Here is a 17835-nt window from a genome sequence, read left to right on the forward strand (position 1 = left end):
TTATTTAAGATGCTGAGAGTTATAGAAAACTATTGGGCGTGGCAACATCAAAACTGACCAAACCCAGAAAATGCGCTGCGAGCAGCATAATAAACCAAAAAATACATATGCAAATATACAACGACATTATGCAGAAGGAAATAACTGAAACAGAAAAACAAAAAATTATACAGGAACAGGAAAAACAGATGACACAAATAAATTTAAATGAGAAGGTTCGAATTTCCAGAGCATTGATGAATGCTGATTACTATAAGTTACTTCTTGATAGAATGGTTAACAAAGAAAAAAGTAGAGAAGATGGAAACCGACAGATAAGTGAATTTTGTGGAATGGATGCAGAAATAATAGATAGACGGAGGAAGTTCATTCCTATTGTACCAAAAAGGGCATTGTTTTCTGGCAGTATAGACCCAAACAAATAAAATAAAAATTCAATATATGTATGTTGTATATATTTGTCAATTATCTATATCAAAAAATTTAATATATGTATTTTTTTTTATATATTCTTCAATTAAAATGATTTATTTGCATCAATAAATTTTTATTCAAAACCTAGGTTAAAATGTATATCAAATCATCATGATTGTCAATCAAATTATTATCTGGAGAGAATTACCTGTCACATTGAATGAATCAGAAGTATGAAAAATTGACAAAAAAGAGTGTATTTACCAATCTATAATTTCAGTTGAATACTTTTATATAGGAGGGCATTTCTTGAATGAAATAACTATATTTTGTCTCAATAAATTTTTAGAATTCACCAGTCTTTCAAAGATACGCACTAATCATTGCGTTTCAATTTTTTTAATTATGTTTGTCTGAAGGTCACGAAATCCTACAAATTCACACGAATGTTGCACAATTTTTGTGTTTCGTTTCGTAAAATTTCATGGAGAGCAAATTGTCAAAGCTTTTTACATTTTGATTCGATTTTTTTTATTGAGGTAAAACTTTTTTTAATTATCATTATCATCAAGTCTTCTTTATTTTTCCCAAAGCTGATGAATTTCTAGTGAAACAATGTTCGATGACTACATCTTCAGATTTATAGAGAAAATACTTCAGCAAATAAGGATAGAAACATTTCAGAAATTTCAGCTGATGATTCCTTGGCTGATATCTCTTTGAACTTCGTATAATTTTTACTTCTTTTCGAAGGATTGTAACATTAAAAGATAAGCAATCTCTATAGAATTTACCATTGTTTTCCAATCAAGGAATCATCTCCCGAACAGATGACAAATCTGTAGCACATACAATGTATATTACTTTCATTTCAAATTACGTGAATCTGTTAAACATATGTTGTTTTTAGCTGATTTCTTAGTACGATGTGTTAATTCAGAGTTGTTTGTATCGTGGTTCGGACTGTCCGCAAATATTTGAGGTCTTTTCTTTGTGTATAAGAAAATGTCGCCGATTATTCAGAAATTATTATACAAAAAAGTGAGTACCTATACCTATGTCTTTATTCATCTGTGAATTCAGTTACATACGTTGATACAGGAAGGGGTTCCTTGATTGAAATTAAGGTTCGTTTTTCCTATATTTTTTCATTTACCAGGTTAGAGAAAAAAATTATTATCATTATATTTGAAAAAAAAAATATTTCCTCCGTATTTTTCCCAAAGCTGATAAATTTCTAAGAGAACAATATTTGATGACCAAACCTTCCGATTTATAGAAATAAGACTTAAAAAATAAGGATTGAAATAGAAATGCAGCATATTATAGAATCAGAAATACATTGTATTCAAATTATTCTTAATTTATATTCTAAAGCTAATATAATCAAATCGGTGAAGGAATTGTTTTCTGTATCAAATTAAATGCCAATATCTCTTATAGTTGCTGAGAAAAACTGTCATTTTGAATAATACGAAATAAATCATTCATTTAATACAATAAAATGAAAAATATTGAAAATAATCAGCCGAAATAGTTTATTATGTTGGACATATTGTCATTCAATTCTAATATCATTTCATTTTGATGCGATTCCCAATAATCAACCGAATATATCGTTTTAAGATGCTGAGAGAATTAGAAAACGATTGGATCTGGCAACATCACATCTGAAAAACCCATAACATACGCAACAAAAAATACATATAAACATAGGTATTCCCCGACGTTATGGAGAAAGAAATTAATAAGGCAGAAAAACAAAAAAATTATACAGCAAGAGGAAAAGGTGATTCCAAAAATAAATGTAAACGGTATGAATTTCAAGAGTATTTATGAATGCAGAGTATCACCAGTTACTTCTTGATAGAAAGATTAATGAAGAAAAAAGTAGATAAGATGTTAAACGGCAGAGCACTGTTCACAGGAGGTATAGATGAAATGAAAAAGGTAATATTGGTATATATTCTTTAATTGGAATCAATTATTCGATTCTTGTTGTATTGAGGAATTTTTTTTCTGATTTATCATTATATTTGAAAGAAAAAAGTCTTCTGTATTTTTATCCAAAGCTGGTACAGATTTTAATTGGAATTACCTTTATCAATTATTTGTTTCAATTTTTATTACAATAATCAGTTTATGTCAGAAGACTTGATAGGCATTTAAATTTAATTTAATAAAAACCTAAAGAAACCAATCAAAAGTTCTAAATGAAATAGAATGTTTTTCAAAAAGAGATTTCATTTAGAATAGCCCGCTATCTGGCAGCTGTTATTTTTTGACAAGTGACAAGTGAAAACTACGCCCTTGAAAAAAATGGAATAATACTCGCTCCAACAACGCAATGAAATTGTTAAAATTAGCTAAAAAATAGTGAAAATCTTGCAGTCACAATTGCTAGAATTGGAAGATGATGTGGACCGAATTTCTTTGTCATAATTTTTAAATAGTATATTGTGCAACAAGTGGGGAAAGTCCAACTTTTCTCGCGAGTATTCCAATCTGGACGTCCAATTTTCGATGACTTTTTCCAACATTTGTGGCCGTATATCGGCAATAACACGACGAATGTTGTCTTCTGAATGGTCAAGGGTTTGTGGCTTATACGCATAGACCAATGACTTTACATAGTCCCACAGAAAGTAGTCTAGCGGTGTTAATTCGGCCATCATCGTTTTTGAAAAAGTACGGACCAATGATTCCACCAGCCCATAAAGCGCATCAAACATTCAATTTTTCTGGATGTATTGGTGTTTCGACATACACTTGAGGATTAGCTTCGCTCCAAATGCGGCAGTTTTGTTTGTTGACGTAGCCATTCAACCAAAAGTGCGCTTCATCGCTAAACAACGTAGTGCACGATACGTATTCCGTACAGAACCATTATTTTCTAAATAAAATTGCAGTATTTTCAAGCGTTGTTCAAGCGTGAGTCTAAATAAATTACTTGACAGCTGTTAAATCGGTCGCCATCTTGAACAGTAATGCCAACTTAAAGTTATATACCTCGAAAAAAAACACCCTATATTTCTCACAGTATGAGCAATACATAGTTTTGAAATTGAGTAAGCTATGAAGAATACGCTACTTTTCATAGCAGTTCTAGGAAAACAATAATAATATGGAATTTAAATTCCATTCTGCTACCCCCTATTTTAGCAAATAATGCTGATTCCTGTTGTTCTATATTCTAAGGGCGATTCATTTCTCTATGTCAAAGATTAATCTATGCTCTATGTACCTCCCCCCACCTAATCTAGAACTTTCGAAATTCACTCTGTTTTGAAACGTGTAACGTGTAACAAGCACAACGTGAAATAGTTCGTGTTTCAAGTAGGTTTTGCGTCTCTCTACATAACATTGAGGGTAAGTCAAAATATTTGCTATCCCATCGTGACAGTTTGACTTATCAGAACCTATTCGTTTCTTCTTTTAATTATTTTTATAAATTTTAGAGCTAGTGCGCTGTGCGTAAAACATTTGATTTCGATATTCAAACATTTATTAGTGCCTGGCGCTGAAAATTAATATGCTGCTTTTTTGGATATTCATTTCCCATAGATTGAATTTCGTCGCAATAATAATAATGATAATAATAATAAGAGAGTTTATTCAGAAAATTACACAATTAGACTCTTTAATAAGTACTATAGAGTTGAGTTTATAATATTAACTGTGCACAGCAAGAATTGAGATAATGCTGTTAGAGAAAATCTTTCTCAGAAATTGAGAGTTTCGGTATTTTTTTTCAATTTTCACTAGCCAATATATTTTATGTAATGTTCATTTTGCATTTCGACTTCCACAAATTTTGTTTTTCATCTATGAAGCTATATTCGTACAGTTCAATTTCATGTCAATATTTCTCGTTTTGTCGATATTTGTTTCGATTTTGGTCCTTGTGCTTAATTTGATTAGTGCTCCATCAATGTTTTTCGATATATTTTCTTGGTGAATTAACGATTTCATTTTTATTTCAATTTTCCTGCTTTTTTGCCACCTCAAGTAAATTAAACTCAAATATTCTTTTACTGTACAAGGAAATATCTTTACATTAATTAGTTCTGATTCAAAAATGTGGCCCTAATGTCAACTTGCATATAATTTGAAATCTCAAAATCTAGAAGTGTCGAGTAAAGTGCAGAAATGTTTTGAATAACAACTTTTTTGCCACGCTAGCAGGTAAATCTAAGGTAACGAGCAAATTTACTTTAAATGCTCTAAACGCTTTTTCTACCGAGAATAGAATTGACAGGTACTTTTTTGGAGTAAATTCCTTGAATTGCTCGGTACGCAAAACCCCTGTGCTCATTTCTAAGCCTAACGGTCCGTACTTAAAATTTGCATGCCTTCAGGCACATTTTTGAAGCTTAAATCAAGCATGAAATTCCACCAAACTTGTTCCCTTGAAATGTCAAAATGCAGGTCGACCAAAAAAAAAACATCTGTTTGGCTTGATCTAACACAATCTAGTTGCAATGTAATTTCTATTTGATTATGAGTTTTAATCTAGATACCTGATGAAGCTTTAGTGTTCCGAAACAGTAGTAATATTTTTATATTAAAATTATTAGATTTCAATATATTTTTTTTCATTTTGAATGCATTTCCATCGAGCGAGGTCGAAATTTTGAATTCATTATGTATATGGATACGGATGCTATTTTTGTCTAACAATATTTCCGTTCTAAATTTTTGTTTTTACATTTACGAGATTCCATAATAAAAATTAGAATCTGACCTTCTTTGAATCCCTTGATATTAAGTATTGAATTAAATGACACTCAAAATATAAATTTGTGTCAACAATGCAATATTTTCAAAATTTTTTGAGCCAACTATTTATTGTTGGAAATACACATTGAATGAATCATTGATCTAGAATACTTATATTATATTGAATTAATTTCGTCAGCGTGCAATTCATGCATAAATTTGTATAATTTCAAATATTATTATTTGTATTTTTGTCTATTATGAAAATGCATACTAGTTCTTTCTCTTACAAAAGTAATTTCACAAAATTTAATGGTCAGACATCGAACATTCTATACCTTCTATGGGTCAGTACCTACCATAAACAACTCAAATACGAGTATGAACATCCAAAATTCATTGTGTTCCAAAACGTGTTACAAGCACAGCGTGAAATAGTTTTAAGTTGGTTTTGCATCTCTATACAAAATTGAGGGTAAGTCAAAATATTTGCTTTCACGTAGCATCATCATGTATCATGTAGCAGTTTGTCTTAGCAGAATCTATTTTAACTTTTATAAATTATTTGTATATTTTAAAGAGCTAGTGAGCTGTGCGACATAATTGCCTAAAACACTTCAACCTTCAACAGTTTCGAAATTCCCAAATTTATGATGGCCAAATAAATTTCATTAAAATTTATTGATATTTTAGTTTCTTGTATTATTATGACTATTAATTGTAAGTGCATGTTCTGTAATAATTTGTGATATAAATTTGATTTAATCTGAACCCTAAGCACAGTGTATTGAAATAAAAATAATGCACTTACATTTCTTCAATATCGAGATATAAACAAGTACTGTCAAATTCAATGTAAAAGATCAATATTAACCATCTTCATAAATTTTTGGACCTTTTTAGAATTCCGAGAAATCATTTATTATATTAGAAAACCCTTAGGCCTTTTTTGAATTTTGTCCGATAGGACCTTTTATAATGCCTTTTTTGAAGTTACAGAAAATAAGATTGAGTACTTCTAAACTGATATTAAGGGAAATATGGAAAAAAATGTAAATTTTTTCGTTAAATGTGAAATTTCAAAGTATAAATTTTATTCAAATTTCAAGGTATAAATTTTATTCGAATATATTCACTATTAATTTATCTACAAATGAATATTTTCTATTACGGTAATTGTTGAATTATCTAGAATTTAAAGTTATTACTCAATTTGTTTTGAAGATAAGAATCAATATTTATCGGTGCTTACTTGATGAAAATTCATTACAGATAAAATGAAACAAAGTAATTTGCACTTATAGTGAAATTTTTGAGACAATTGTTTCGACAACACTGTGCTGAATGTTTTTTCAAGTAGATTGTACCTAAAAAATATCCTAAAAAAATCTGATCGAGGCAAAAAATACTCAAATTGGACTGAAATCCGCAAATTGGCAACACTGCCGTATCCTTTTTGTTTGACGAAGCATAACTCAAAAATCACTCTGTCTGCAGCAATGTACAGGGTGGGCAAATTTCGATGTCTTAGTACTACAACTTGTGAACCAGAGGAGATAGACAAAATCTGATACCCACTTCTCGATCTCTTTTTCTGAGAAACTAACAAGGGTAGTATTCATTTTTGGCCACCTTCTTTTGTTTTCGAGTTATAAGCGAAAATTGGAAAAATGGCGATATCGAAAAACATTTATATCTCCGCTAATACTGATGATAGAGCTCTGAAATTAAAACATTATATAGGCACTTTTTTTACGTAGAATCCAGTGGCGTGCTCGTATTTTCAAAAGGGTTTTTAATTACGAAGCTATGACCCAAAGTTATGTTTTTTCAAATGGGAACACTAGATTTTTGTGTCATTTTCTGAAAGCTTGATTTTTCGTGATTTCAAAAATATATAACATCGTATGATTCGGATCAATATAAATAATAGAAAGAAGGTGGCCAAAAATGAATACTACCCTTGTTAGTTTCTCAGAAAAAGAGATCGAGAAGTGGGTATTAGATTTTGTCGATCTCCTCTGGTTCAAAAGTTGTAGTACTAAAACATCGAAATTTGCCCACCCTGTACAGGGTGTTCCCAAATTGGAGGTACAAAGGAAAATGACAGATTCCTTGGATAATTTTGAGAAAAAAAATTACTTGAACTTGAAATTTATTTAGTTATCACAACTTACTAACTGAATATTTTTCATAATTTGAATGTTTTGAGGATTACTAAAGAATTGTTTGAAATTTTTTTATCGGAATCGGTAGAATAAAATAGCATAGTGCTGGAACAAATTTCCTTTTTTTGTTAACTACAGAGGTCTACCAAAAAAAAATTCTGGAAGGAAGAAGCGCGCACTGTTCCAAAAAAATATCACCCTGTAGATTTTTATTCAATACTAGAATATCACATGATGAAAATTTTAAATTGAAATATCTATGCCAATTTTGAGTCAAATATGTGAGGGAAAGGCGCTATAAGAAAAAAACTTGCAAAAAAATCAACCTTTTCAATATTTGCACTTCATGTTTTGTATTACTGTATTACTACATTAAATGCGATATCAATCTCTTAAATTTATTGGGGAAACATAGACATAATCTCAAAAATAACTTCAAGGAACGCAGCTCTGTAATTGGCCCCATAATAAATATAAAAAATTTAGTGTGATCATGTCAGATATCTGTGAGAAATAGACATGAGAATAGGCTTCAAAATAGAAACAAAAAAAGCGGTCAGATATGTGGTTATAAATTATGAGTTTTACCTTTTCCATTTCGTCACAAAGTCTGTAATTTTCGAATTTTGGGCCCACAAACTATAAGTTCAACTAACTGATGACAAATTGTCCTCATATTCTATTCTGTCCGTCCGTATGTACCATAAATTTCGAACAAGAGAATAACGGTTGTATACACATGACCATATGAAATATTGAACAATTTTTTTCGATATTCATCTTGAATTTTTTATAATAATGTTTACGCTATAAAATGAAATTTTGCACGAAGCTTGATTAGGTTATTTTTGTATAGAACTTGGTTTTTAAAAGATAAAATTTTTATTTACAAGCAATAAGGAAACTGTACCGAACAGATATTAGTGCGTTAATTCAATACAAAATATCTTATTAAGACTAACTATCTAATTGAAACTGATTACAATTAATACCTCCATTATTTATAATAGTGCCTTATCTCTAAAATAATGGCGTGATGCCTAATGCTTCCAATAACAGCAATTTTGCTTTTTGCAACTGTGCATTTCAATAGTTCTATGATATACAATGCTAAATAGGCTAAATAGGAAATTTGTCATAATATTAGAATAGGTCCATATTACGTAATTATATACAGGGTGAACCCTAACAGATCTGTAATTAGGAAAATATTTAGTATACATGTAGTATTTTTTTCTCCAAGATTCTTCTTTAATTGTCTATTTTCTGATGACATGATGATTGCTCGAAATTTCGCACAGAAACTGAAAATATTATTTCTTTTAACAACTCCTTCGGTTTTGTGGTCACTGAAATATTGAGTTATTTTCTTTCGATATTATTCTTTAATTTTTATGGTTTTGATTAAGCAATCAATATGAAATTTCGTACTTGGTTTTTTATTGTCATTCTAAAGGGTTTTCATATAAAAGATTCCATTTTGATGTTGAAAATAAGAATATAATTTAAAATAAATCAATGGTTGTTTGAAGAGAGAGAGAAACTAAATTTATTGATCTTGCAATCTTGCAAAATGGCTATCGACCGCAGTCTTCCAGCCTGTTATTACATATTTCATTAGAAATTATTAGAAAAAATAATAACTATTTTTCGAGTGATTCTATGGTTGTTTATTGCATTTTAAAGAAGTAAGAAGGTACGCCATTAACGATGGAAAACGATATCAGATAAATGGACGCCATGGCTACGGTTGCAGCACCATATCCTTCTCATGGAATTTTCATGACCAATACGCTCTATTAGTGTGACGTCACACACCGCCATTTTTGGTTCTCCTGTCAGTGTTCGGAATCCAAACAAATAAATTGTCATTCAAATCAGTACGGTGTCGTTGAAGGAATTTGCTTATTTTTATAAATAAGAGTATTTGAGGAATTATTTCAGTATAAATTGATAGACAGAAGGAACAAGGTTGATACCAGTAAGTTTGAATCCTGTATCATTTCCCAGATTTTGTATAAAGACGTGTTTATTAGTTGAACTTCAAGTTTGAACTTACTGGCATTAATCTCGTGCCTTCTGTCTACCAATTAATAGTAAAATCATTCCTTAAATGATCTTATTTATCAAAATAAGCCAATTTCTTCAACGACAACGTACTAATTTAAATGACAATTTGTTTGTTTGAATTCCGAACACTGACAGGAGAACTAAAATGACGTCATCACTAATACAGCTTATTCGCACATTTGCGGCTCTATGTGCTGTAATTACATCTTTCACCATTTTCAAAATTTTTAAAAAAATTTACTAATTTCAATGCACTGTTGAAGGGGTATCGTTCCATTTTTATTAATGGCGTAGTTTTTACTAAATGAATATCCAAGGCCACCGCCAGACTTATTAGCGCCCCGAGAAAATAAAATTTCGCCGCCCTGGTTTGCCTAATTTTTATGAAATTTTCTTTAAAAGAGCCTCTGTTTTTTCTCTCAGGCATTCATTCAATTTCATATGAAATCGTACTTTTTAACTTTAACCTTGGCAAATTTATCAAATTTGTCATTTGTCGATTTCATCAAAAAATAACCTGCATTGTTCAAAAGTACGGCGATAAGTCTAAATCTAAAAAAAATTACTAAAAAGGACGACGTAGTTCTTAAAGGTGCAAAAGTCTCGTTTTATTAACTGACTTTGCGCCCCGGCAAAATGTCCGGTATGCCGCTCCTGGCGGCAGCCCTGTGAATATCAAAAGACGCAGCTTTAAAACTGACAGCTTACTAGATGGCAGGGTATTTGAAATGATTTTTTTTTTTTGGAAACCCTTTTCATCCAAACGTTGATATGGGTGGCACAAAACCTCGAAGGGCAAATGAGTTCTTTTTTTCTCTAGGTCTCGTAATAAATCATTATTGCAAAAAGCTTTAATTTCAATTTGCTGATACCTAGCGTCAAGAATCGAAGCAAAAGAACTTGTTTTCTCTGAAAGATTATTAGCGAGAGTTTACCTCCCATTGGGATAATAAAGTCTCTATTTTTCAACAGTTAGTACCTGTCATAATCTACAACAAGTAGTAACTGTCTTCAATAGACGCATCAAGAAGAGCTAGAAAGAGTCTGATCATTCTCGACACAAATTATAGGTGAGTCGAAATATTTGCGATATTTTGTAGTAAAGGGTGTTTTTTTTTAGGCCCAGTTTCACCAAACAGTACTTGATCCCAGATTGATTAAACTCCGCTTGTTACTAAAGCAGGCTTAACAGTGTTTTCTGTTTCACCATGCATCAACCCGTCCGAAGATGATCGCGATTAACCAAATCGCGATTGAATAGTCAAACCATTTGGCAACGTTGTGAACAAGAAGTTATATAGTTTTCTTTATCGTATTAGCAGTGATGACCACCATTGGCGCTAGGTGTCAGGTGTCATTCATTCATAACTCATAACATTTCAAAACATTTGTCATCTTGTAAATAAAAAACAAAGTTAATTTTTGCCGAAAATGTCGAGTGATGTGCTTCGAAATGTCGGAAACTTGCAGAAGTTAAAAAGAAATTACCCCATTTCACAAAACCACACATTCTGGAAAAAAAACTATATAAGTAATTTTATTAACTTATTTATTTTCATTAACAAGCTTAACTGCTTCTTAAATAATATTTCAATCAAACATATCAATAAATTATTCTCTGCAATAAATTTCATAAAACACAAAAACAAAGTTTACGTGTATTTTAAATGGGAAATATTGAGCCTATACATATAGTCATATTTTGATAAAATTGACCCAAAAATTAGAAATTTCCGGAAAAATAATTACATAGACAAGAGTTCCATACTGATAAATAATTATTAATCTCAACTTGAAAGATTATAATCCTCCAAAAATGGCCGATTAGTGTTAAATCGCGATTGGTCGATTAAATGGCGCTTTGGAGTGTGGTGAAACGCTACATTACATTAATCGTGATCTAAGGCCTCATTTAAGAGCCAAGTCAAGATTAAAGCATTTGGTGAAACTGGGCCTTAGAGCTATAGAACTTTAAATTGCAATAAAACAACGATGGATTATCTGTATGATTATAATAGACTGATGATGAAATCTTTTCAGACATGCGAGAGATACGAGTGAAGTCAGGACCCATCTGGGAGAGGCATATAATGCCTACAAGGGTAGCAATATCAACAATAGAAAAACTGAAAGTCCTTAACAGTAAAAAAGGATTAGAAAGAAAGATGCACATAACCGACATGGCTATGATGAGTTCGACTGTAATAAGGCATCGTATGGATTTGAAGAATCCTGAAAAATCAATCTCCGAGGATGAGATCGAAGAATTACCGGAAAAGAAAAAAAGTTCGAAGAAGTCTGATGCATCGATCGAATCCTCTACATTGCCAAAATGTAACAAAATCCCAGAAACGAAAGGAGAAGGTCCGACGAATTCAAAACTGTCGACTGAGTCCCCCAATGCGCTCAAAAACATACCGAAACCAGCAGAAGGACCAGGTACTTCGAAGTCTAAACCATCTAAAGAATGCACCAACCGTCCAAAATGCTCCAAACTGTCGAAAAAAATTAAAAAACCAGAAGGAGAAGGTTATTCAAAGTCTGAATCATCAATGGAATCCTGCGAAAAGTCTGAAAAACTACCAAAGCAAGAAGAAGAAGAAAGTTCTATATGGACCAAATCCTCAAAAACGCCCGAATACTTCAAAATACCGAAACCAAAAGGAGGAGGTGCTGCGAATCTCAAACTTTCGACAGGGTCTGCCCATATGCTTAACAAAATACCAAGACCAGCAGAAGGAGAAGGTTCTCTGAAGTCGAAATCATCATTACAATCCTTCGAAATGACAAAAACATTACAGAAATCAGAAGAAGGGGAAGGTACATCGAAGTCTAAACCAATAGAATCCAACGAAGAAGCCCCAAAAGAACTGAAAGCAGAAGAAGAAGGCTTGATGATGAGTAAACCATCGATAGAATTCTCGAATATACTTGGAAATATACCAAAACCAGAAGAAGAAAAAGAAGAAGGCTTGACGAAGTCTGAACTACCCATAAAATCTCCCGTAGAGCTCAAAACCTTACTAGAACCAGAAGAAGGGGAATGTTCCAAGAAATCTGAACTATCTATGGAATCCTCTGAAAATCTTGAAAACATAGCAAAACCAGAAGAAGTACATGCTTCGACGAAATCCGAACCATCCGTAGAATATCTCGAAAAGCATGAACTATTATCAAAACCAGAAGAAGGGGAATTATCCACGTCTAAACCATCTATAACATCCTCAGAAATACTTGAAAATATGGCAAAACGAAAAGAAGTAGAAAGCTCGACGGAGACCAAACCATCTATAGAATCTCCCAAAGAGCTCCAAAAATTAGAGAAAATTGGAGAAGGGGAAACCTCGACGAAGTTGGTACAATCTCCCAAAATACTCAAAAAAATATCAAAAGTACCGTTTGCTTCCACCAAAAAGCTCAAACGAATACGAAAACCCGCAGAAAAAGAAGACTCTTCGAAATCTGAACCTTCGATGAGATCCACCACAATGTTTAAGAAGATGGCAAAACACACAGAAGGAAAATGTTCGACGATGTCTAAGTCATCAATAGTACCTACCACTGAGTGCAAAATATTACCAAAATCAGAAGAAGGGGAATGTTCCACGACAAGTAAACCATCTATAGAACCTTTTACAGGGCTTGAAAATATAACAAAACCAGAAGAAGCAGAAGCTCCAACGACGTCCAGACCATCCATAGCATATCCCAAAAAGCTTAAAATATCACCGAAACCAGAAGAAGGGGGTTCATCCACGAAATCTAAACCATCTATGAAATCCTCGAAAGTACTTAAAAAAAGTGCAAAACGGAAAGAAGGAGAAGGTTCGATCAAGTCGAAACCATCTATAGGATCTCCCAAAGTGCTCAGAAAATTACCGAAGCCTGAAGAGGGAGAAACCTCGACGAAGTGTAGTTTATTGGTGAATCCTGAAATACTCAATAGACTACCTAAAGTATCGAAGGCGTCCACCAAAAAAATCAAACGAAAACAAGAACCCGCAGAAAAAGAAGGTTCTTCGAAATCTGAACCACCGATGAAATCTCCCAAAATGAAAAAGGCAAAACACATAGAGATAAAATGTCCGAGTACTTCTAATTCATCAATAGTACCTTCCACTAAGTTCAGACTATTATCAAAAACGTATAGACCATCAAAAAATTTTTTCAAAAAAAATCCAAAAAAAGAACAATTAGAAATATATGAATCTCATCTAAACAAACGTTTACAAAGATCTTTCAAAATAAAAAAAATATTAGAAGAAACTGTAAAAGGAGAAAAACCTCAAGCTGAAGCAAATGAACTACTAAGAAAATTATGCCCAAAAAGGGAGTTATCTAAGCGCGTACTTCACTATTTCCAGATTCCTGCTTCACCTCTTTTAGTTTCCTTCAAAAATGAAGAAACAAGCGATACACTATCAATGGACATAGATAATGAAGATGATGGTAGATGTGCAAAAGGGCCTGGTACCTCACAATTTGTAGTTTCCACAGAAAAAGAAGAAATGAACGAAAAGAAACTCTTGGCCATGACCAAGGGACCCTCTGACTCGCATCTGACATTCTCCACAAGAAATGAAGAAATAGGGCAGGTTGAACCAATGGACACATATAATAAAGATGATATCATTGCAAATGAATCTATTCAATCAAATCTGGTACTCCCTACAAAACATGATGAAATAAGCGAGAAGAAACCTATGGACATGAATAATGAAGTTGATTGTAGAATTGCTGGGGGACTTACTAGCTTACATAATCCACATCCCACAAAAAATGAAGAAATAAGCAAGATAGAACCAATGACCCTAAAGACTGATGGCGATTTAGGATCTGCGAAAGTAGGTACAGAAATTTCTACAGAAAAGGAGAAGATGAGAGAAAAGAAACCAAGGGGTTTAGATGATGAAGATGAGGGTAGATGTGCAAAAAGAATACGTTTGTCTGAAGATGCAGATGTTGATTCTTAGCGATTATACATTGTCCTCATTGGACCATCATACATTTCAAGAAGTGAGCCACCTGAATTCTATTTGTAAGTGGCAAATTTTAGCCTAGTAATCTTATAAATATAAATAACACAAATAAATATTTCTTATTTCCACAGAAAAAGAAGAGATGAACATGCCAATGGTGGTCTCTTACCAGTCAATTTCACTGAAATAACATCTATTGATAACTCTGGAAGCATTGGACGTTCTGAGGTCAAGTCACAAAACTTCAAAACACCTTTATATGCCTTTGAAGATATGGTTGTAAAATACCTTGCTTTTGACTATGTCGGTAATGTTGCTATCTGTGAAATCGTCATAACTGTACCAGGTAATTTTATAAACACAAATCGCTCATCAAAATGCTTACTGACCTATTATATTTTTCAGACAACACTTCATCTCAGTTAAGATCAGATCACTTCAGATTGAAAATACATGACGTTGTTTCTGTATTAGTTAGAAAATTCGGAGCTGATGGAATTGCTCCATATGTGGCACAAGATGATCAAATTATGTGCAAAAGACTGAGGAATTCAAGGAAAAAAGAAGCTAGAAGGAAACGTAAGGGAGAAATGGAGCAAGCAGAATCATATTTTAATTTTTCAATTAACTCATCATGGCTCCTCTAGTTTCTTTGAAGCGAAAGTTTGTCGCTGATGGTGTCTTCAAGGCTGAACTTGATGAATTTTTGAGGAGAGAGTTAGCCGAAGATGGCTACTCTGGTGTTGAAGTTAGGACAACTCCAGCTAAAACTGAAATTATCATCTCTGCGACTAGGACTGATTTAGTTCTTGGTGAAAAAAACCGCAGGATTCGAGAATTAACTCGTTTAGTCACAATGAGATTTAACTTTCCTGAGAACTCTGTTGCGCTCTATGCAGAGAAAGTAGCAAACAGGGGCTTGTGTGCTACTGCCCAGGCTGAATCTTTAAGGTTCAAACTTCTCGGGGGGCTCGCTATTCGCAGAGCCTGCTATGGCGTATTACGATATATTATGCAGAATGGCGCTCAAGGTATTTAAACTAATCATTACAAATTACTCTGTAGAAAAAGACAATTTCTTCATAGCAAAGGACAACTTGAGAAACTACATCACCTTCGATTCAGAAGTGATAAGGATGCAAGATCATAATTTCTGGCAAACTTAGAGGCCAGAGAGCAAAAGCAATGGAATTTGTGGAAGGACTCATGATTCATTCTGGAGATCCGGTCAACACATATGTCAACACTGCAACAAGACATGTGCTCTTGAGGCAGGGAGTCGTTGGTATCAAGATAAAAATAATGTTGCCTCACGATGCCACAGGCAAAATTGGACCTTAAAACCCTCTTCCTGACAAAATTGTGATAAGTGAGCCCAAAGAAGAGCCTCTTCCAGAGTCCCCCAGAACAGAGTTAAAAGCGAATAGTGATGAACCAAAAGAACCTTCTCCTAAAGAAGAATGATCATTCAATAAAAGAACTCTGTACATAAGTTAAAAATAAAGTTAAGTTAAAATATGAAGAAGAAGAGAATGACGAATCCCTCATCAATTCTAAACATAAGAGTATTGGCGATATTCTCGCGGATTCTGATTCAGAAGTTGAAAGTATGGAGACTGACGAGCCTAAACCAAAGAAGAAGAGAAGGAATGAGAACTATATCCAAGAGGATCCCGATTCAATTGTTGATTTAGCTGATCCAACTGCAGTAGGAAAAGTTTCAACATCGAAACCAGTTCCCAAAATTGAGAAAGAGGAAGAAATCAAGAAAAAAGAAAAAGACAGGGGTTTCAAAACTGGCAATGATGGAAGGTTGATAATAAAAGAGGATTCATCAGATAGTGAAACTGATGAGAGGAAAAACAAAATCAGTTTTAATGCATCTGATTCAGAAGAGGAAAGCGTTGAAACTATGCCACTAACAAACCGAAAAAGGAAACGATCTGATACTACCAGCATGGCTAGTGGTTTTACTGCAACTACTAGCAAGAGTTCTAAATATAAACATGGCGGAGTTGGTATCCATAGAGCTTTGGATACATCATCTCTTCGAAGTGGAACCACTGCTGGTTCAGAATATAGATCAATTCATCAATAGATTTTTTTTATAGACGTTCTACACTTGTAACGTTCCGGATATAGTGGTTCAAAATGACTTGCAAAAGGCGTAATGGAGGAAGGTCCAAACATGGACGTGGTCATGTTAAGCCTGTCCGTTGCACCAACTGTGCAAGATGCGTCCCCAAAGAGAAGGCAATCAAAAAATTCGTGATTAGGAATATCGTAGAAGCTGCCGCTGTCAGGGATATCACCGAGGCTTCAGTATATAACCAATACACATTGCCCAAACTTTATGCCAAGTTGCACTACTGTGTGTCTTGCGCCATCCACAGCAAAGTAGTAAGGAATAGGTCTAAGAAAGATAGGAGGATCAGAACACCCCCACAGAGAAACTTCCCTGGTAGAGACCAGAGAACCCAACCTCAGAGGAAATGAGCATTTTTCTGTATTGAATTTTTCTGTATTGAAAGAAGACCAAAGGAGACGTCAAAAGGAAAAGCAAATGTGATCCTTACGCTTATCTGCCATTGCAAAGATCTGCACTTAATAAAAGAAATAAAAATAATAAGAATAAGAAGACAAACTACTTTTTGTAAATATATAAATAGATAGTCTTTTGACTGAATCCACACTGGAGAATTAACAATATTGAATGATGGAATCCGGAAAATACTTCTTGGGTTATAAGGAGTATTTGAAGACACTGATACAGGGAAAAGCTAAACTTATAATCATTATTATACACCTTCCATAAGGAAAGGTGAAATTGAATACTATGCCAGTAGCGGAGAGTGTACATCATTACACTGGTAAAGATGAGAGAAGAAAAATCAAAGGGCTTTGATGATGAAGATGAGGTCAGATGTGCAAAAAGACTACGTTTGTCTGAAGATTCTTAGAGATTATACATTGTTTCCGGATTCGCCGGATCCTGACCATAATACATTTCAATACGTGATTTTAGAGGCTCCTGAATTCTATTGGTATGTGGTAAATTTTAAATTATAAAAATAAATGAAATAAATATTTCTTATTTTCACAGAAAAAAAATCAAATAGTGCCCAAGTGAACACAAGCTGTTTCCAGCCTACAACTTCACCACTCGAATTTCCTTCAAAAATGCAGAAACAGGCTTGTCAGGATCAAAGGTAATAGATAATGAAGATGATGGAAGATGTGCAAAAGGACCTGATACATCACATTTTGCAATTCCCACATAAAAAAGGAGAAATGAACGAGAAGGAATCCATGGACACAGATAATGAACCAATGACCCTAAAGATGGATGGCGATTCAGGATCTGCGAAAGTAGGTACAGAAATTTCTACAGAAAAGGAGAAGATGAGAGAAAAGAAACCAAGGGGTTTAGATGATGAAGATGGGGGTAGATGTGCAAAAAGAATACGTTTGTCTGAAGATACAGA

At 33.2% G+C, this 17835-nt stretch overlaps 2 protein-coding genes and 1 long non-coding RNA gene across 10 annotated transcripts in view; 2 read left to right on the plus strand and 1 right to left on the minus strand.

The window, feature by feature from the left end:
• Nucleotides 1-17835, minus strand: part of LOC123672494 (adenylate cyclase type 2) — a 150986-nt gene that overhangs the window by 74411 nt on the left and 58740 nt on the right. The gene's annotated exons all lie outside the window — the stretch shown is intronic.
• LOC123672502 lies at nt 14212-14898 on the plus strand. The gene is made up of 3 exons (XR_006746317.1): nt 14212-14409; nt 14482-14696; nt 14756-14898. It is a non-coding gene; the product is annotated as an uncharacterized LOC123672502 (long non-coding RNA).
• Nucleotides 16440-17394, plus strand: LOC123672499 (40S ribosomal protein S26-like). The gene has a single exon (XM_045606606.1). It carries the CDS (start codon nt 16502-16504, stop codon nt 16844-16846), a length of 345 nt encoding a protein of 114 aa, XP_045462562.1. The 5' UTR covers nt 16440-16501; the 3' UTR covers nt 16847-17394.

The sequence above is a fragment of the Harmonia axyridis genome, chromosome 2 (assembly GCF_914767665.1).
Source record: "Harmonia axyridis chromosome 2, icHarAxyr1.1, whole genome shotgun sequence".
NCBI classification, from domain to species: domain Eukaryota; kingdom Metazoa; phylum Arthropoda; class Insecta; order Coleoptera; family Coccinellidae; genus Harmonia; species Harmonia axyridis.